The 22013-nt window shown below is 38.8% G+C and overlaps 1 protein-coding gene across 3 annotated transcripts in view; it reads left to right on the forward strand.

Annotated features, from left to right (window-relative positions):
- The window catches only part of LOC139701555 (solute carrier family 28 member 3-like), a 94800-nt gene extending 74036 nt beyond the window's left edge, over positions 1 to 20764 (forward strand). For all 3 annotated transcript variants that reach the window (XM_071600530.1, XM_071600529.1, XM_071600528.1), the window contains 10 exons: positions 1791 to 1871; positions 4072 to 4152; positions 6089 to 6214; positions 8625 to 8755; positions 10984 to 11152; positions 11949 to 12146; positions 16549 to 16630; positions 17426 to 17524; positions 17766 to 17886; positions 19152 to 20764. In XM_071600530.1, the coding sequence (XP_071456631.1) occupies positions 1791 to 1871; positions 4072 to 4152; positions 6089 to 6214; positions 8625 to 8755; positions 10984 to 11152; positions 11949 to 12146; positions 16549 to 16630; positions 17426 to 17524; positions 17766 to 17886; positions 19152 to 19278 (1215 nt within the window). In that variant the 3' untranslated portion in view covers positions 19279 to 20764. The remainder of the gene's footprint in view (positions 1 to 1790; positions 1872 to 4071; positions 4153 to 6088; positions 6215 to 8624; positions 8756 to 10983; positions 11153 to 11948; positions 12147 to 16548; positions 16631 to 17425; positions 17525 to 17765; positions 17887 to 19151) is intronic.
- Positions 20765 to 22013: the final 1249 nt, after the last annotated feature.

Consider the following 22013-nt stretch of genomic DNA (forward strand, 5'->3'; position numbering starts at 1 on the left):
ATTCATGGGGTGTGACATTTTAATACATGTATAAATGTATAATGATCAGATCAAGGTCTGAATCTTTTCTAAAGCTGCTGATATGATGCTCTGGTGTTGAGATAACTAAGCCTTATCTGAGAAGGGTCAAGCATTTATAGAGTGAGATAGAAAGATGCTTATATCGTGAAGTGAATTGAGATTTGGAAAAAGAATAAAACCACAGGAAGGAGTAACTTGCTATACAGATAATAAGGGTGCTTCAGACCTTGTCTGTTCCTCTCTTGCCCCAGGGCAGTGGCCTTTCTGCTTTCCTGCCAACTCAGAATCCCTGGATGAGCCCCTTTAACTCCTTCAGGCTTTCAGGAAAGTTCTGCCTACCCATTAAAACTAATAAGAGGCTCATAGTGAGCTCTGATACTGGCACAAAATGTCTTTTAGTATATATTATTAATAGATTTTTTCTAAATTAGATCTTGTACATATTGTCCTTGGTCATTCTGTGTCTCTGGTAGCAGATCATCTGGCCATTTAGCTGGGGGAATAGTGGGGAATTGTTGAGGTGGAGTGGGGCTGAGTAGAGACCTGGCCCACAGCTATGTGTGGTCTATGTAGGTGGAAACTGCTCCCTGTAGAAACACAGGCTGCAGGTTCCAAAAGAGCAACAGAGAAATAGGATCTAGCCAGTTACATCCTTCTTTAACACAGGACTAACCTGGTCTTCAAAGTGTCGTCACTTTAGTGATTCAAAAATCTATATGTAAAATAATTTTTATTTCTAAAGCTAAAAGAATTAATGCATACTCCATGGGAGGCACCGTGTGTAAGTATCAACCATGAATTATCTGAACCGCACAGCTGCTACAAATAAGGATCTGAAGTGCCTCACGATTCATCTTGACCCAGGTTACTATGCTAATTAGTGATGAAGCTCATGTCTTTTTAATATCAGGACAATGAGAATATTTGCCAGTGGCCTTCAGTTTGTGGCTCTAGCTATCAAAATTCCCCCACCCAAATAGTATTTTTTCTCTAAGAAAACCTCATCATAGAATGGGGTAGGTCGGAGCTGAGGTTGTGGCTCAGTGGTAGAGTGCTCACCTGGCGTGCATGAGGCACTGGGTTTGATCCTCAACATCACATAAAAATAAAATAAAGATATTGTGTCCACCTAAAACTAAAAATAAAATAAAATAAGAAGGGGAGAGGTCACATTTTCTATGAAATATACTTGTTGAGCCTTCTTTCTTCTGTTACAACAATATCTGAAACTGGATAATTATTATAAAGAATTAAGGTTTATTTAGAGTACAAATTTAAGGTGGGTCAGTCTAATTCCAACAAGCTGGCATTTATAAGGACCTTCTTGGTCTTCATAACATGGCAGAAGGCATCAGATGGTGAGCTAGGGCAAGTGAACTCTCTCAGATCTCTTTTCTCTTCTAATAAAGCCACTACTGCCACTATGGGGGCCCCACCTTCACGCCCTCATCTAATCCTAATTATTTCCCAAAACCTCACCTCCAAGTGCCATTAACATATGAATCTGGGTATTAAGTTTCCAACACCTGAACTTTCAGGGGACATAGTCAAATCAATTTGACACTCAAAGCCTATCTAGAAGAAATTAGAATAAGGGACTTAGAGAGGGAAGCTGCCTGGTAAAAAGGGTTGTCAGTTCAAGAGGCATTTCCAGCATTGTTATGGTGTCTCTGATGGAGACAGGAGGCAGAGAGGAGACCTAACAGTAAACCTGCAATATTATTGGGGTCACCACTGACCCATAACTAACTCTGTTCCCCCATCCCCAGGTCTTGCCAATTGTGGTTTTCTTCAGCACTGTGACGTCCATGTTCTACTACATGGGATTGATGCAGTGGATCATCAGAAAGGTACTGGGATTGGGACATACAAGGTGACAGGTGCAGAGTTGATTATTTCAGGTACAAAATCTTAAATGCCTTTTATCCAGGCATTTCCAAAGTGCCTTTCTCTTCCTACAAATATTCACCTCCATCACCAAAGTTATTACATTGAAACGCCAAATCCTGCACGTGCCCTAAGGGGAATTTTATCTCAGGGTCTTCTAATAGGGCTTTGATTTACAACCCACTGGATAACTCCATGAAACCATAGCAGTTACGTCTTTAACCAAGCAATTGAGGTCAAATACCTGCCAGGGGGACGTGGTGTTAATCCCTCCTCACAGTTACCTACACTAGGCCTCATACATACTGACAACTTGTCTTTAGAAAGTTACCAGAGTAGGTATGCCTCATCTTAGAGTTGCTAGAGAAATTAAAGCAGGAAAGCGAAGTGCTTTTCACTCTGGGGTTGGGGGAGTTTTATAAGGACACTTTTTTTTTAAAATGTAAGAGTTAAACTCATTCTTGCTGCTCCAGCAATTGAGTTCTACTCTCATGTCAGATCAGAAAACTAGATATTTGTAAGCTAGTTTGGATGCACATGGAAGCAGACCAATGCACACAGGGCTTGAGGGACAACCACAGCCTTCCTTTGATTCCTGTAAATAAATCAAAATATACAACCAGAAAGAGAAAAGACAGGAGAAAGAGAGAAAGAAAGAATAAGAATACCAGCAGAATTTGCAATCACAGTGAGCTCCAGTACTGATAATTTCCTGATTATTGGTTTATATATTCAGAATTACTGCACTCACATTTAGAATCCAAATTTTTAAAATTCTGGTAATAATATTATTTGATGATAATATGTATCTGCTTAGAATCTTTGGAAAATGCACAGGAATAACTGCTTTTTTAAAGGAGAAAAAAAGGTCAATGGTAGAAACCCTGCTTAGCATAACAAGGTCATGAGTTCAATCACCAGAACCAAAATAAAGCAATTTTTAAAAATAAGAAGAAAGTATATAGTGCTTGTGTGAAATAATCTTACAGAGAAAGAGAGAGAAAGCCTTAAAAACAAATACAAATATGTTAAAAAATGATCATAAAAGTCTTTATTGTATCATAAATGCATGTAGATAATGTTATATATAACTGACAATGAAATGATACATCATTTTACATCTTGCTTTTCCAACCACTATTCAATGTAGCCATTTCCCATGCTAATAAATAATATCTGAAAGTAAATGTTTTTTAAAAAAGAATTACCGTACTCATATAGCTAAGTGGAAAGAAAGGAAATAGAATTTAACAAGAAGTCTGCATCCTGAGATAGGTATCATGGTCACTGGTTGAAAGGTTTATTAGTCACCTTTCCATTACTATGATAAATATCTGAGATAATCAACTTCTATAGAAGAAAGGTTTATTTAGGCTCACAGTTTTGGAAGTTTTGGTCCATGATTGATTTGCCTTGCTGCTTTGGGGCAGGGAATGCCTGCTCACCTGATGACCAGAATGTGAAAAGGGAAAGGAAATGACTGAGATTCCACAATATCTCCCAATGGCAGTGACCTAAGATCTCCCGCCAGGCATGGCCTTTTAAAGTTTTCACCACCAGTTGATAGTGATACAGTCTGGAGACTAAGCCTTTAACACATGGGGCTCTGGGGGACATTTCAGATTCAAATTATCACAGTAGGATCCATAAAACACTTTCATTTGAATTAATCAGAAAAAGCCAAACTTCAACTACATCTCACTATTTAATAGTTGACAAAACCACTTTCTTTGACAAAACAACTATTCTGTACTTTGGTTTCCACTTCTGTCAAATGGGCATAATATATAGGACATACTTCAAAAAGTAAAGATTCAATGCATTTCCAGGGTCAAGGGCTTACAACAGTGCCTAGAGTGCAGAAAAGCCCACCATAAGTGTTAACAATTATCACTTATTACTTTTATAAAGCATATCTGTAGAAATCATTTGTCTAATGTTCAAAAGTCTATACAATGACTCAGACTTACCACCCTTACAGGAGGAATTGATCAGCCTGCTCTATGGGCTAGATGGTTTATACATACATTTATCACCATCACCAACCTGCCCATGATTATTGAAGGCCTCAATATTTTACTCCAGTTCAAAAACGTTACCCCACTCTGAAGTTCATTATATAGACATAGTTCATCACTGACTTTGTCCCTTTCTTCCTTTTAGATCGGATGGATAATGCTTGTTACTATGGGCTCATCTCCTATTGAGTCTGTAGTTGCTGCTGGCAATATATTTGTTGGACACGTAAGTTGCAATACCAAGAAAGCAAGCAATACAAGACATCTACTAAATGGATAGTCTCTTTCTGAAACACAGAATAGGAAAATACCATGGTATTGTCATTTCTTTTAGTGTGGAAAAAAAGATGTAAATAAGGGACCCTTAATTTTGGCAATGTCCAGATTCCAGAAAGAGAGGAAAGAAAGGTACCTCCCAAGTGTTTAGATATACTGGTATGGAATTGGGTTCCTGTAAGTTGTGAAGAAAAGTCGAGATATTTTATTAAAGCATAGGGCTTCTCATATACAAATTCTCTCTACAGTCTTTTCTGAGTTCATTGAATTGTTGAGGTTTCTGGTTGACTCTTCAGAAACAAGCAGCTCATCTCCTCAAATGGATTCCACTGTCTTAAAGCTGTAAACATGTAAAAGACAGCCTTGTATTCTACACTGCAATGCCTGTGGCAGTAAAGAAAACCAACAAAGGCCTTTTGCCAACAACCATGCAGCTGTATGAATAATTCTCATTCTCAACTTGTCCAAACTAGCCAACATTCTGTCTTTGCTGAGCATGAGTATAAAATGCCTTTATGTTTTTTTTCTTCTCATTAAAGATATACTTTTGGGCTACAAATTTCACTTCCTTGATCCATCACAGGGATAAATGCTCTTTCGCCTGAAATCCATTTAAGCAAAGAAATATGATGCCAAGGATGTCCCTCAAAATAGCAGTATTCCTAAGAGGTGGAAAAGTGAGGAATGGTAATAAGCTACTCATCCCTCAGGATATATAGCTTCAGGGAGAATGGAATAATGCACCAATGAAGCCAAGGGTGAATATTGGCCAGAACCACTGTCCAGAAAAATTGGACTTGAAGCAAAAATGCAGTCACCCAGTGAAACACAGCTCCAAATGCCAGGCTTCCTACTGCTCCAATTTCTCCAGGAAGACTGAGCCTTCTTGGTAAGCCCAGCTCACCAGCCTGGAGCTCTTTAGTGGATATAGATGAAACATATTTCCTTCCCCTATGAGTTGAAATTATAATAATTACAGTCATAAAATCTCTCAGGACTAATTAGGGCACCATCTTGAGTTGATTGCTACTACCTGCAGGATAAGAAGGCTCACGTATTTGGACTCCTAGTTAGTATATAAACTGAGGCTCAATGCATTCAGTCTTATATAACAATTAGAAATAATAAGGATAAAATTGTAAAATTGCACCCATGCTCCTATAGTACTTAATTTGATATTTAATATGCTGAAAACACAGCTATTATTGATGGAGATCCCTACAGGGCAGGCAGGCTGCCCTCCTTAATGAGATTTGAGTCTTTATAACTACACTCTGTCCAGTTCCTTTCTACCCATCAGAGAGGGATCATCTGAGTTTCAATTACAAAAGTGCCTAAGGGTACCTTCTTTGTAATTGCTGGTATTTTTTTAATACACCTGTCTCTTATTTTCCTGAAGTCTTTAGAAACAGGTTGAGTCTGTCTAGGTGAAGCTAAATGGTGAAAAGTCACAGACCACAAGAATTCCACAGTCCACGAGCCAGACCACTGGGCAGTTACTTGGTCAGCCCTTAATCCTCATAGAATCCAGTCTATGCTAGATGGAGGCACCCTATAACTAGCTTCACAAATGTCAGGGTTTACCCATGACCATATATGACAATGACCTAGAGCTCAGATGACCCAGACATTCTCAAACTTGAGCAAGTCTCATAATTACTTGGAAGACTTATAAAAACACAAATTGCTGGCCCTACCCCCAGAGTTTCTGATTCCATAAGTCAAAGAATTTGAATTTCTAACAATTCCCAAGTGATGCTGATGGAGTTGGTTCAAGGCTGACTCTTAGAAATACCGATTTAGGTAATGAAATGTTGTGCTGATTACACTCCTCCTCTAATATTTTAAAGGTCACATTTAATCCAATTATCCTTCTCTTTCTTCAGACAGACTCTCCACTGTTGGTCCGACCATATTTACCATATATCACCAGGTCAGAACTCCATGCCATCATGACTGCTGGCTTTGCTACAATTGCTGGAAGTGTCTTGGGTGCATACATTTCTTTTGGAGTAAGACTGTTTTGGAATTAACTTATGCAAATTTCAACCTCTTCTTTCTTTGATATTGTTATTTATTTGTTTTTTCCTTCCTTTTTTCTTTTCTTTTTTCTTTCCCATTGCCAGTGTAAAAGGAAGCCAAGAGAGTGCCTTTTTTGTAGTATGGCAAAAGTTGGTCAGTTTTCTTTGGCATTTGAATATAGTGACCCAAGGAGTTTGGGGTCTTCACTTTCATGTTCTTGCCTCCTAAATGTGAATTATTTCCAACCACAGCAATAGAAATCATATGATGAGGTTACTTTGACTAGAAGTTTAAATCTGTTTTTTAAAAAAATTAAAAACTATTACTACTACTAGTAAAGATTTTAACAGGGGTCAGCCAACTATGGATGATTGGCCAAATCCAGAGCATAACTTATTTTTATAAATAAAGTTTTATTAGAAACCAGGTACTCCTATTTATTTGTCTTTGGCATAGTTGTGGCCTGCAAAACCACAATTATCTACTCTATGACCTTTTCAAAACAGATTTTTGGAACCTTGACCTACAGCAGTTGTTCTCAAACCTTACTGCACATTAGAATCACCTATAAATTTTCAAAGACCCTAATTCCCAGGCCCATAGCCCTGGCTAACTAAACAAAATTTGTTGGGGTGAGGCCCAGCCATCAGTATTTTTAAAACTTCTCAGATTTCAACTGAAAGCCATAAGCTGGTGGCCTATGGTGTAGGTCTGGAGAATGCTGTGATAGCCAATATTGTGCTCTGTGCATAGGCTGATAAGCCACACATTGACATAGACCTTGGCAGAGAAACCTAATCGTACAGGCAATACTCTGTGATTCGGGTGACTAGGATCTCTTGCAAGACAAGTGAGTTTCATTCCAGATTCTTCATTCAAGCTGGGGACAGCCAACTAGTAGAAAGAAGGAAGAAGAAAAAAGTGAAGGATATATTAGAGATAAGCAATATGAATGGATCCCTAGATTATTCACTCTGCCCTTACTGTGGGAATGCTGCCTTTAAAAATGGGCTAGGTCAGCTATCCCATTCCTTGGTATTTATCTTAAAGAACTGAAATCAGAATATTATAATGATACATGCATACAATGTTATGGCAGTACAATTCACAATAGCCAAGTTATAGAACCATCCTGGATACCCATCAACAGATGATATATATATATCACTCACAATGGAGTTCTACTCAGCCATAAAGAAAAATGAAATTGTGTAATTTGCTGGTAAATGTATGAAACTGGAGAATATCATGATAAGTGAAATAAGTCAGACTCAGAAAGTCAAGGATTGAATGTTTTCTTTCATATTGGAAGATACAGAGAAAAATAAATCAATAAATAAGGCTCTCATGAAAATGAAGAGAGACCAAAGGAATAGAGGGCAAGGGAAGTAAAGGGCAAGGGAAGGTACTAGGGAATGATGTCAAATTATGTCATGTCCATCTACAAATGTACCACAATGAAACCCACTTTATGTATAATTATAGTGCACTAATTTAAAAATAATAACAATAGAAGGAAGATCTGTAGAGAAGATGGAGGGGATGGGGGAGGAAGAGTATCAGGGGGAAGAAGAAATGGAGGGAAAGGAGGGGTCTTGGGGAATGAGAATGATCATCATGTTATGTGCATGTGCGAACGTATCACAATGAATCCCACTTTTATGTAAAAATTTAATGCACAAAAAAACTTTTAAAAATGAAACTCCATCTTTAACTTGAAAATAATGGGATAGGTGTTATAGGAATGCAGAGGGAGACACTGGATATGGGATTCTCAAAATGTAGGGAAGAGAATCCAGAAGCAATGTCAAGTATGTGGAGTGGGAAGGAGAAAGAGTAAACTTGTCACGAGGAAAACAGAAATAATTTACAGAATCAAAGGGACTCTGGATAAAAGCATATTGTGTAAAGACACAAAGGATTCCAGGAGAGCAAAAGGAAGGTGGAGAGGGGGAATATCATGCCTTTACATAGATTAGGAATCCTGTCTCCATGCCAGTCCACCCCAGATAACCCATCTAAATTGATGATGAAATGAAATATAGGCTAAAGGGACTTTATGTCATTTAAAAAGATAACATAGAGGCTGAGGAGTCTTCTTTGAGAGTTCGTAAAATTCATGATTACTTATCTTCTGAAATGATCAGATTTGGGCTTTGTGCTTTTCCTCCAAGAATGTGGCCAATTAACTTGAATTTCTTCTCTGTCCCTCTAACTCTCAGGGTGATGCCATGGCTTGGCTCATGGACAAAAGTTGCTCTTCCAAACCTCCAAAGAAGCATTGCTTTCTGGCATAGAATTGACTCCTGTTCCATCTCTTCCCTATAAGGCTTTTGAATCATTTTTCTGAATATAAGAGTAAAGTTCAGCTTGTTTGCTTGCTTTCTTCTGAAATTTCAGGTTTCATCCACCCACTTATTAACAGCTTCAGTTATGTCAGCACCTGCATCATTGGCTGTTGCTAAACTCTTTTGGCCTGAGACAGAAAAACCTAAAATAACCCTCAAGAATGCCATGAAAGTGGAAAATGGGTAAGTGGGACATGTTACCTAATCAATGACTGCGTTAGTCGGGTTTTCATTTGCTATGATCAAAATACCTGACAAGAACAACTTAGAAGAGGAAAAGTTTATTTTGGCTCACAGTTTCAGAAGATTCAGTCCATGGTCAGCTGACTCCAAGGCAGAAACATCATGGCAGAAGGGCATAGTGGAAGAAAGCTGTTCAGCTCATGACAGTGGGGAAAATAGAGAAGAGAGGAAGGGCTCAGGACTAGATAAGTCTTTCTGGGGCACACCCCCAGTGACCTATTTCCTCCAACTAGGTCCCACCTGTGGTGCAATCCAGCAAACACCTTATTGTATTAGGGATTATGCTTCCAACTCATGAGCCTTTGGGGACATTCCAGATCCAAACCATAACAGTGACTACACAAGTTGGAGCATGAAAGTCCAAATTCAAAACAGCAAAAATTTGATAGAGAGAAAGCACAGAGTGGATTATGATATTAAAGTAGATTTAATTTCCTCTGATTAGACTTTACCAAAAAACATCTTTCTCAACACTTCAGGAAAACCTTTCTAAATACCTGAATTCCAATACGTTTCTTTAACTGTTCATCATAAATATATTTTATTGTAAATACAGCATAGTGTTCATTGAGCTTTTGTTTAAAGGTGTTAGAAAGCCATAGGATGAGCATTTCTGGAGTTGCTTTATATAACAAGAAAGTTCATCTTCTTTTTTCCTGTGAAAAAGAAAGAAAAAGGGGTGGGAAAAACTATAAGATTTTAAATGTTCAAAAGTATTTCATTAAATAATAATTCATGGACCATGATGTATCGAAGAGTCATCCCTTATTTGTAGGAAAATCAAGTCATAATCCTGAGTGGAAAAGCAAAGTTGCTGAAGAATACAGTAAAGGTTAAGCATTCCTAATCAAAAATTCTAAAATCCAAAATCTAGAACTTTTAACACTACAAGTGAAAAAGTCCATACCATTGAACTTTGTCTCGTGCACAAAATTGTTTAAAATATAACATAAAAACTTTAAGTCCATGTGTATAAGGTATATGTGAAACAAATTAATTTGTTATTTAGACTTGGGTCTTATCCCCAAGGTATCTCATTATGTATATGCAAATATTCCAAAATCTAAAACACATTTGGTCCCAAACATTTTGGATAAGAGATATTCAACCTGTAGAATGATTTCACTTATGAAGTTAGTAAGCCTGCATATTTGAAGATGTATCATTTAGAGATAAAGTATGTGGGAAAATTGTAAGGAAAGGGAATGATAAACAGAATTGAGGGAGGCAGGAACCTCTGAGATTAGAAGAGTAGGGAGGGGATAAGATTACACACTGGAGAATTCATAGGCATACCAAAGTACTTGACAAGAGCAACTTAGAGAAGGAAAGCATTATTTTGGGTTCTTGGTTTCAGACATTTAGTCCATGGTCAGCAGACTCTATTGCTCTGGACCCAAGATGAGGCAGAACATCATGGCAGAAGGGCTGGTGGAGGAAAAACATTCAGCTCATGGCATCCAGGAAACAGACACTAGTGACAACCTATTTTCCCCAAGGGTATGCCTCCAGCATCCTACTTCCTCCAGATACTACCAACCCACCTACAGTGACCACCCAGTAGTCCATTCAACTTATTAATCCATCAAATGGATTAAACCACTGATGAGGTTACAAATCTCATAATCTAATCACTTCACCTCTGAACATTCTAGCATTAACACATGAGCTTTTCAGGGGACATCTTGTATCCAAACCATAACAAAAGGTGATGGGACATTCCATTTCGTAAATGAGGTGACAGCTATACAGGCCTTCTAAAATTATTACTCTTTATACCATGAATATTTTATAAATATTGTCTGGTAGCTACTTTCAATTAAAAATTCTAAACCTCTACTTTTTAATCATTTTCCAATTTTTATTATAAATGCCCCAAATTTAAAAAGCAATATTGAGGCTGGAGGTGTAGCTCAATGATTGCACAAGTTTTAGCATGTGTAAGGCCCTGAGTTCAATCTCCAGCATCATGAAAAAAAAATATTAAAAAGGATAATAGTTAGATGCCAATATGCTCACCACCTATATTCAACATCATGATTTCATGGGATTCAGATGAGTATTTTGACCAAGGTAGAGATCTAAATGTTTGCCTCTCACTCAAATGAGGTCTGTTTCTGCCATTTCTGCATCTGTGGTAACTCTGGAATTGCTATCTTTTTATAAAGTGATTCAAGGAATCTCCTAGAAGCTGCAACACAGGGAGCATCCGCATCTATCCCTCTGCTGGCAAGCATCGCTGTGAATCTGATTGCCTTCTTGGCCCTGTTGTCTTTTGTGAATTCAGCCCTGTCCTGGTTTGGAAACATGTTTGACTACCCACAGCTGAGTTTCGAGGTATAATTCCATCATGCTTCTGCTTTCTGTTTTGTTTCTGTCCTTGTTTAAGTTTGTGTACAGCCTTCCCTAACTACCCGGGATGTACTCTCACAAACTGCAGAAGCTCCTCAGCGGGCTTCCCCCATCTTCCCAACCCCACCCTCTCCTACCACCCTCCTTCCTCCAGACAGTCATTTGCTCCTGACTCCACCCCCAAGATTCCAGGTTGCTTCAAAGGACCCAATTCCAGCCTTGACTCCTGTCTTAGTCTGCTTTCTGTTACAATAACAGATGCCTGTCTGGGTAATTTATAAAGAAAAGAGTATATTTTATCTCATGTTCTGAATGCTAGAAATCCAAGGTCAACTGGCTGCATCTGTCCAACTTCTAGTGAGGGCTATTGTTTGTACCCCGTATAGTAGAAACATAGAAAGGGCAAATGGGCATGTGCAGAGAGGGAGAGGGGAGACAAAGGAGCTCACCCACTTTATAACAACATACTCTCTAGAGTACTACTATATACCAGAAAAAACTAATCCAGTCTCTCTTGGGAAAGATATTAATTCATCTGATGGGCTCCACCATCTCTCAGCAGCATTACACTGAGGACCAAACCTCAACAGGAGTTTTGGTAAGGATGAACCCATATTTAAACCATAGCAACTCCTGATATATAATGATGGGAAACAGAATATGAGGGGATATCTTGTGTCTAAAAGAGATAGAGGATTCAGGAACAATCTTGTTGAGAGAATGAGGCAAAAGAACTAGAAGCAAATGCCTGTTCTAACCAAATATATTCTGTTTTTTGCAGCTAATATGCTCCTACATCTTCATGCCCTTTTCCTTCATGATGGGAGTGGACTGGCAAGACAGCTTTATGGTTGGCAGACTCATAGGTTATAAGACATTCTTCAATGAATTTGTGGCTTATGAGCAACTCTCACAATTGATCAACTTGAGGAAACAGGCTGGACCTAAATTTGTGAATGGCACTCAGCAATATATGTCAGTGAGTAAATTGTCTGATTTTTTCCGTGTACTTCTTCACCTAAATTCATTTATCATCTAGTTACTTGTGCCTTTGTGCATCAGACACTATGCCAGGCACTTGAGTTATACCAGAGAACAAAATAAATCAAAAATCCTTAATCTTGTGGAGTTCATAATGTACATGGCACTTCATTATTTTCAACTATATTGAATTAATCATGTGTGCATATGTGTGTGTGTGTGTGTGTGTGTGTGTAGGGGGAACAGAGGAGAGAGAAACACTCATCCATATCAGTGATAATTTACTTTTGAAGACTGCAGACAAAACCTTTAGACACAGGAGCTGAGACTGAAACCAATCAGTCAAAAGTATTTATTGAATGCCTTCTATGTGTAATATGTTCCATACCAAGACCAAGTACCGAACAAGTCACTGCTCTGTTAGTTTTGCATCTTTGTGGAAAAATACCTGAGATGATTAACTTCTAAGGAGGAAAGTTTTATATTGGCTTATGATTTCAGAGGTTTTAATCCACAGTCTGTTGGTCTCATTGCTTTGGGGCCTGTAGTATATCATGACAAAAGTATATAGCTTTGGAGATCTGTTCACCTCATGGGAGCCAAGAAGCAAAAAGAGAGGAAGAGGTGGGGTTGGGTCCCAATTTCTCCTTCAAAGACATGCCTCCAATGACCTAGATTCCTTCCACAAAACCCCACCTCTTAAAGGCTCCACCGTCTCCCAAAGGCACCATAAACTGGGGACCAAAACCTTTAACATATGGAACTTTGGGGGTCATTCATGATTCAAATTATAACAGGTCCTACCCTCATGGAGCCCATAGTCTAATGATCACATAGCCCTCTTCCTTCCAGGGGAAGGAATTTTATGAGCTCTGAGAAACTGCGTAAATGCAAAATGGTGCCTGGCCACCATCAAGAGATGGTAAAATGCATTATTACCATCCAGGGGGATGACAGGGAAGAAAAAACTCAGGTCTATGATCTGAAAACCTTGATTTAAATGCCTCATAATCATGTCAACTTCAGAGCAACAGCCTACAAAGAGATGCTCATGTCTGCCTGGACTTTGGTGGAATGAGGAAATTGGATGAGGCTGTATTTGCAGCTGAATCTCCAACTTCTTACCCCCCAAACAATAGAATTGTCATAGTGGAAACTAAACTATTTCCATTCAGGCAATAGTGAATATTTTTGACCACCACCATTTCTATAACCTACTTGAGGTTAATGTCCCAGGTTCATATTGGGTTTTAAAAGGCAAAGGAGGGAAAGCAGGCTGCCCAAGTATTGATACTGTTCACCCCCAACACCAACACCACCCCTTCCAGCTGCCCAAAGACCAGTCATACTAATTGAATTGTGTCCCACATGTCACACAAGTTAGCAACAGCCTACTCCAGGACCACTGATTACACTTCTCAATCAGAGGCATTTTGACCCACACATCTGATAGGACAGGGGCTTTGTTTCTCACAGGTTCTTTCTTCAATGAGCCTCACAGTGAAACTTGACCATTTACCCTCATTGTTTGGATGCCACCTACACCAATGGTTTTCCTGCCAAAAGTAAACAATAAGCTAAATTAAGTGAAATGTTTCCTATCCCCAACTGTCAGTTGCCAGCAGAAAATAGTTTTGCTAATGAGAAAAGTGAGCTGCCAGTTCTGGCAATGCTAAGCAGCTTTGTGAAAAGGCTGTTAAGAAAATGGAGACAGAACTGTAGCACTGATTTGGGTTTGGGGGTGAGCCCAGACGAAGGTAAGCACACAGAGCACATAGGGAGATGTGAGCTCAGTGGCCTCTGTCATTCATTGCTGTCATGATGGGAGCAGCATTTTGTTACTCCAGATTTCTGATTATAAATCAGCAATGGTAAGAAGAGCCCCAGCAATTTTAGCTTACCAACCAACAAGGGGTGAAGTATGTTCTGACAACATTTTAGAAAATATGACATGTGACTGAAGCATGCTATGTTCAAATCCCCAGTGAAATCCATTGAATCACACCCACTGCCAACCTCCATCTAATGTAAGAAGTCAACATATGGATGTGGCACCCACACACAGAGAAGGAGACATTTATTGCCCCATCATTTTCTCTTTCTTAAAGATAATACTTTGCATGTTTGTTTACATCTTAGTATATAACATCATTTAGAATTAAAAATTTCCAAAAAGTTGTAGAGGTTAAAGGCACACTCCCTAGTTCTCCACCACCCAGTTCTTCTCCCTTGAGCATAATGTGCTCACTGTTCTTAACCTTGCTTTTTGTGCTCAGTAGCATATCTTGGAAAACTTTCTATATCAGTGCCTATGACAGTATTCTATTGCATAGACACTGTAATTCATTTAACCAGGCCCTTGCTGATGAACACTTAGCAATTTGCTATTAGAAGTAGTGCCATGGTGGCTGTCCTTGTATGTGTAGCATCTTTGCTTGCACTCAAGAAGAGCTGTAGCGTGAATTTTGTAATGCAGTACATCCTTTTCCATTATGAATCTTTCACGTAGGTGGACAAAAGCCAAATCGAATCATCCCAACCTCCCTTTCCTCTTCTTATAAAACCATACTTGGCCACATCTGTGTATTCCTTTGCCCCACAATCCCCAGACAGGGAAAAGAAGAGTCATAAGTCCTTCATGCCATCTCCCTCCTCAGTCTCTTAATAAGCGTGGCTATTTTGAAGCCAATTGAACTAAATGAAAAGCACTAGAAAGAGCAGGGGACGAGGATGAGCTTTTCCAGGAACAGTAGACTGTGCAAATACTCAATATTATTTTTCCTCCCTGCTGTTTGCACACTGTTTGAAAATAACAAAGAAGTTCTCAGAAACTATGAGAGAGAAGAGGGGCCTTCCAGTCAACAAAAACTTACCACAAGCACTTCAATCTTAAGCGTGAGCTTTTAAAAATCCAGTTAGCACAAGAAAAAAATAAAGTATTACTAGTGAATGTAGCATGGTTGGTTTGTTCTTTGAACCAAATCATAGATGTTTTAGGATATTGGAAAAAAATTATTGTCCCAATGATGTAGGTACCTTTCTTCCTTCTCTTGCTTCCAAATGGACATCCAAACATGTCCGTGGTATGACCAGAACTGGGAAAGAAAGGGAAGCACACACTGTGGCCAGACTAGACAGCAGCCCCTGTGATATATGAGAATTTCTTTTTACTAATATTATTTCTTAATTTTCCTCTAGGCCCTTTGTAGTCAACAACCCCGTGAAGACCTAGTCCCAGGCAACCAATGATCTTTCTTTCACTGTCGATTACTTTTGGCTTTCAATAAGCATTCAGCATTCATGTTGTTGTATATATTACTTCCATTTTCTTTTTCTTGCAGAGCAGCATTTTATTTTATAGATATTCATACTGTGTCCATTTTCCTACTGAAGGACATTTGAGTTGTTTTAAGTGTGGGGCGATTAAGAGTAAAGCTGTTATAAATATTCATGTACAGTATTTGGGGGGTCATATGTTTTTATAATTCTCTTAGGAAAATTGCTGGTTCATACAGGCAGCATGTATTAACTTGATGAGAATCTGCCATAAAACAGCATGGCTGTGTCCTTTTGCGTTCCTACCAGCAATACACGAGTTTCCGTTGCATTGTAATTTTGCCATACTTCGTGTTGTCAGTCTTTTTAAACTTTAGCCATTTTAGTAAATGTATAGTGGTATCTCATTGTTTTTCATTTGCATTTCCCTGGTGGCTAATGATGTTGAGCACCTTTTCATGAGCTTCTTGTTCATTTGCATCTTTTGTGAAGTATGCAAATCTCTCCACCCATTTTTCCTTGGGTATTTGTCTTCTTATCGAGTAATAGCAGTTCTTTATATATTTTGAATAAGTTCTTTGTCAAATAAATGTAATGTGAATATTTTCTGGGACCAATTTTGTATCTCCACCAACTAGTACTACACCTGGCACATTGTAGCAGGTGGCCAGGTCCTATGGATTATTGGAAATTATCAATGAGCAGGAAGTAGCATTTTTAGAAACCAAGGCCACCAATTCTAAGTCCATTGTAGAGCATTTCTTGAATCTCCAGCCTTCACCCTCTCTCAAAATTCAAGGGGAGGGCTGGGATGTGGCTCAAGTGGTAGTGAGCTCACCTGGCATGAGTGCGGCCCAGGTTCGATCTTCAGCACCACATACAAACAAAGATGTTGTGTCTGCTGAAAACTAAAAAATTAATATTAAAATTCTCTCTCTCTCTTAAAAAAAATTCAAGGGGAGGTGGTAAAAACTGCCCAGGAAACAATGGGTATTTGCCACTATATGCTGTGCATTTATTTGTTAATATCAATTCTGTAGTCAAAATACAAAGCCAAGTTGGGATGTCAGGTTTCTTAGGCTGGGTCAGGTCATGGATCCATTGGTGTTTATGCTTGCTTGCAGATTCGTTCAGAGACAATTGCCACTTATGCCCTCTGTGGGTTTGCCAACTTTGGTTCCCTAGGAATGATGATCGGTGGACTTGGTAAGTGAAAAGATATTCTTCTACAACAGATGTAACATAAAAATACTTTGGAACTCCATCTAACTCTAATGATATTCATGTCAGGAGAAAAGTTACCCTCGATAGTAGAAAATCCTCTGGGGTCTATTTTTTATCCCCACTCTACAAGATAGATTTCCTTTGTACACCCAAACTAGCCTCAGAAACAATATCCTCAAACTTACAGATGCCTCTCCCAACCCAAAGTAACCCAGAAGTTTCACTTGTATACTAACACCAGTAGATTGACTGATTGATTTTTATTTTGTGGTGGATTGAACCCAGAGTTACTCTACCACTGAGCCATACCCCGAGCCCTTTAATTTTTTTGCTTAGAGACAGAACCTTGCTAAGTTGTCCGGGATGGTCTCACAGTTGTTATCCTACTGCATCAGCCTCCTGAGTAGCTAGGATTACAGGCGTGTACCATTATGTTTGGATTTATAATACCTCCCTACAGAAGGATTCTGGGGACCAATCAAAGATTGGTGGGAAAATGCTGTGATTTATCAGTGATGTCTCCCACAGGCATGGAAATAGTCGGTCACAGTTCTGAGTCACCATGTCAGACCATCTCATCAATCGATCCCTCCATGCATCCCCTTTGATTTGCCATGCTCTCCATGCTCTCTGAGCCCTTTGGATAAAACTAAGGACTTGTTTCTTTCCAACTGACCTGAAACTCCAATATCAGAACACTTTTTAGAGGCTACAAATTTGGATTTCTAACCAGTAGAATCAACATTAAACTCAAACAGCTCCTTTCATGTCTCCCAGCCTCTCTAGCTCCTGGCAGAAAGCGGGACATCGTTGCTGGAGGAATAAGAGCTCTGATCTCAGGGACCGTTGCTTGCTTCATGACAGCCTGTGTCGCAGGTACTACATCCCATCCTTTGCGTCCTGGGTGCCTACGGAAGGCAGCTTTCAGGAAAGCAAGGTCCCCGATCCTTATATGCAGCATATGCTGCTGCAGAAAGCTGAGAGTCAGAGCTGCCATTAAGCATATTGTAAATTTAAATGTGTGGTATGGAGGCGGCTGGGGAGAAGCTTAGAACAGAAGGAGAGTTCGGTGACTTCACTAATTATGAAAATAAATGGCACTCTGTTCCACTTCTAGGCATACTCTCTGGCACCCCCGAGGACATCAACTGCCATCACATTTTAGAGAATGCCTTCAGCTCCAGTTTACCTGGCAATGCAACCACAGTGGTGTCTTGTTGCCAAAGTCTGTTGAGCAGGTATTGCAATTTTTGTTAATGAAACTATTTTTCTTTAATTTTTATATTGTTATTGGTACACTGCAATTATACATGAGTAGAATTCATTGTTACATATTTGTACACACACACATTATAACAATATAATCTGGTCGATTTCACTCCCAATATCTTCCCTTCCCCTTTCCTCCTCCCTTCCACTCCTGTGCTAGTCTCCTCAGGTGTTGTACTCTTGATTATAACTTCTCTATACTTGCTTATTAATAGTCAAATCCAATCTTAAGACTTTGTCCACTTACTTTTATAACTCTTATTTTAACATAAGACTGAACATCAATTATATCAATGTTTCACTTTGACTTTTCTAGGAACTAAAATTCTCAGTAGTACTACTCAAGTATTTAATATGTACCCAGCTATACATCTGTCACTTCATATGAATTATGTCACTTACAACTTGCAATCACTGTATGTTGAGCACTATTACTTTTTTTTTTCTTTTTTTGCATTTGATATAGCAGAGGCTTAGGGAGGTTATGTCCACTCAAGAAAAATTAGTGCCAGCACAACCAAGATAATTCATGCCCATCTACCCACAAAGATAATTCATGCCCATCCACCCATGCTCCACCCGCTACTGCCTCCCTTCCAAGGGGATCAAGACTATCCATCTGACAACATGGTGATAGACTATAGTGGATAAGAGGACACCAGGGACCCATGCAGCCATCTCTACCTTCTATGATTTCTACTCACAAAATCAGTATCCCCACCATCCCAGCAGCTCTCTTTTATGTGCAGGTGCATTACAAAGATTGATTCTATCTCTGCTTCTTCTGGTAAATAGGAAAAATCCTTGAAGTCACACAGAATTTGAGAGCCAAAATTAATTCCCCCATGCCTGTCTGTAACTGTCTTTAACTCACCCTAACCAGAATGTGAGGGGGAAAAAATCAGCTTTCTGCCCTGTGCCTTGCTTTTTTTTTTTTTTTTTTTTTTTTTGGCAGAGGGGGAGGGTGGTTACAGATACCAGGGGTGCCTTAGCACTGAGCTATATCCCCAGCCCTTTCTATTTTTTATTTTGAGACAGGGTCTCACTAAGCTGTTGAGAGTCTCACTAAGTTGCTGAAGCTGGCTTCAAACTTATTCCTCCTGAGTTTCTGGAATGCAAGAAGGGTGCACCACAGTGTCCCATTCCTGTGACATTTTTAATGTGTCACCTTCTGCTCACCCATTGTTTCTGCTGTACAAGGCTCAACTAATGGTTTCATTCTACTTTCCACCAGCATTACTGTCAAGGAGCCTGGTGAGGTCATCCCAGGAGGAAACTACAACCTGTACTTTGTGAAGGGCTGCTGCAAATTGTTGAATCCACCAACACTGAACTGCAGTTGGATCCCTGACACATTTTGAATTCCACCACTTCCCCATTGGAACTCTGAGTGAAGATGTTGAGCTATTGTCTACAGATTAATAAATTTAATCATGGAATCAAGTTTATTTGCAAGGAAAGAAGAAAAATTAAGAGTGAACCTTCCAGAGCTATAACATCTCCCTGCTTCCCTTCCCTCCCCAACGCACCTTCTCCACACTATCACCTACTATGATGTCTCCAACTGAGGTATCATCTCCACTCTCAACAATGTCTTCTAACCTTACGTTTTTAAGGCATTTCATGACAATACAGGTTTAAACAATAGCTCTCAACAACACGGCTATGACTCAGCCATATCTTCTTAGTATGCTAAATGGGCCCAGAGTGACTTGTTTTAAACACATCTCAGGTGACATCACTCTGCATTCACCCTAACTTCCCTGAAATAATTTGAACTTGAATTTCACCCAAAAGGAAGGCTGATCAGCAAACACCTACTGATTGGCTATCATCCAGAGGTCCTACCTAAATCCAGATTTCTTCAGAAAAGCATGTAGACCATACCAGAATAAGGATTTAAATTCTGTAATCTTGGAAAGTTGTATCAATCAGTTTAAGTTAAGTTACACTGCAGTAACAAACAATCACAAAAAGTTGTAGCTAAATTTATCTTTCACTCATATTATGTTTGTAATGGTCAACTTTGGCTTAATCTATATTTTCTTAATTTCCAGGATGCAGGCTAAAGAAGCAGCCTTTGTGTGGGGCATGCTGGTGTTAGAGAGGGAAAAGAAAGGTAGGGATAACATGATGGTTCTTAAAATTTCTGCTAGTGGAAGTGACACCATTCACTTGCCCTATATTCCATTACCCAGAAGAAGTCCTATGGGAAATATAATGTCTGTGACCATAGATGAATTATCCTATCAAAGAGAAGGATGGTGAGTATTTTACAAGAATAATATGATACTACAGAGTACATGATATCTATTCTTCCTTCAAGGAGTCAACTTGTTACAGGACATAATGGTAGGTCTATTCATGTGCAAATTTAGTAATATTCCTGGTGACAAGACTGGAAAGCAATCTTCATTAAAAAAAAAAAAGCCATATAAGGACTAATCAAGAAGAAAAATAAGTTCTTGTTCAGATCTGAACAACTTCATTAATATTTCCATTGACCAGAGAGGTGTCAACATCAAATTTCCTAACTGGGTCTCAGAAAATGTCAGAGATGATGGTGCTTTCCTTTAATGACATGCTCATCACTGATGCTCTTAATATTCCAAAGAACACATTGTGAGAGAAAACACCAATGCCTCTGAGTCAAAAAGTGACTCACAGAGAAGAGACTCTGAATGTGACAAAGTTCTGATACCTTAAGCAATTTGTTTCTTTTTTTTTTTTCATCTGTTCATGCACAGAAGTTATTATTTTTTAAAAAAAATCATGAGTAAACAGTTGTGTTGTTTTGCTGTTCTTTTGGTTTTGGGTTGTTAGATGTGAAGGAGTGATCTCAAAGGACTCTTTATCCTTGAAGTAAATATACCAAAATATTTCTAATTTTTTATTTGTATCCATTTTTCTTGGGATCCAATATGCCCTTTCATTCTTTACACTTTATTTTAGGAAAATATATTTGCATGTCTTTTTGGTTTCAGGCTTCATTGTAACATAGGACAATATGTCAACACTGCCAATAATTCACATGTTGGTTCTCCTTTCTCAGCTATGGCTATGTAATGACAAAAGATAGAGTTTAAAAATTGGTTGGCTTTTAGAGAGCCTCGGGAATGAAATGGAATAGAAGAATCCAAAGAGTTAAAAAGAATTAGAAAATCTTTTGTCATTACTATTCTTTAAATATTTGTAACTCTCCTCTAAGCTTGTTTTTTTTTACATAATTGCTACTCTGCTTATTATTAAGTTTGTGTTTTCAAATTGTAAAATTAGTCATCTTTAATAAAAAATGAAGATTGTATAAACATAGCTAAACATATTTCTCCCCACCCTGTTTACCTGGCTCTTCTGCCAGTACCACACCCCCAGGCTGTCACTGTTAATTGACTAGCACACACACCTTTCTCCTTGCTTATACAAATGGTTTATTAGAATGCAGGGGATTTATTGTTGGTGAACAAATGGAATGACTCTATTTACACATTATCTTTAACTTCCTTCTTTTTAGTTGGCAATAAACATGGACATTCCTGCAAATTATTTATAATTCTAACTTTATCCTTCCCTTCTCCCTATTTATTGTATGTGTATCACACATATATGTACAATTCTACATAAATGATATAATACACATACTGGGGGAGGAATGGAGTTGGACACATGTTATAATTCAGGTCTTGAATGTTACCCAAAGACCCATGTGGTGAAGGCGTGGTCCCTAGCCCATGACACTGTTGGGAAATGGTGGAATCCTTAGGAGGTGGGGCTTGGTAGAAGGAAGTTAGGTTCTTTGGGGCATGCCCCCAAAGGGGATATTAGGACCTTGGCCTCTTTCTCTTCCTTTCCTTCTGCTTCCCAGCCATCATGAGGTGAACAAACCTCTTCCACCGCATGTTCCTACTATAATGTACTATGCCACCACAGGATTAAAACAACAGGGCCACATAAGCATGGACTAAAACCTCTGAAAACATGATCCAAAAGAAACCTTTATTCCTTAAGAGTTGATTACCTCAGTTGTTTGGTCTCAGTAACAGAAAGCAAACTAACACATTTTTTTCTCTTTGCTTTTTTCCCTTCCACTGTCCTGACT

Source organism: Marmota flaviventris, chromosome 13 (genome assembly GCF_047511675.1).
Source record: "Marmota flaviventris isolate mMarFla1 chromosome 13, mMarFla1.hap1, whole genome shotgun sequence".
NCBI lineage: Eukaryota > Metazoa > Chordata > Mammalia > Rodentia > Sciuridae > Marmota > Marmota flaviventris.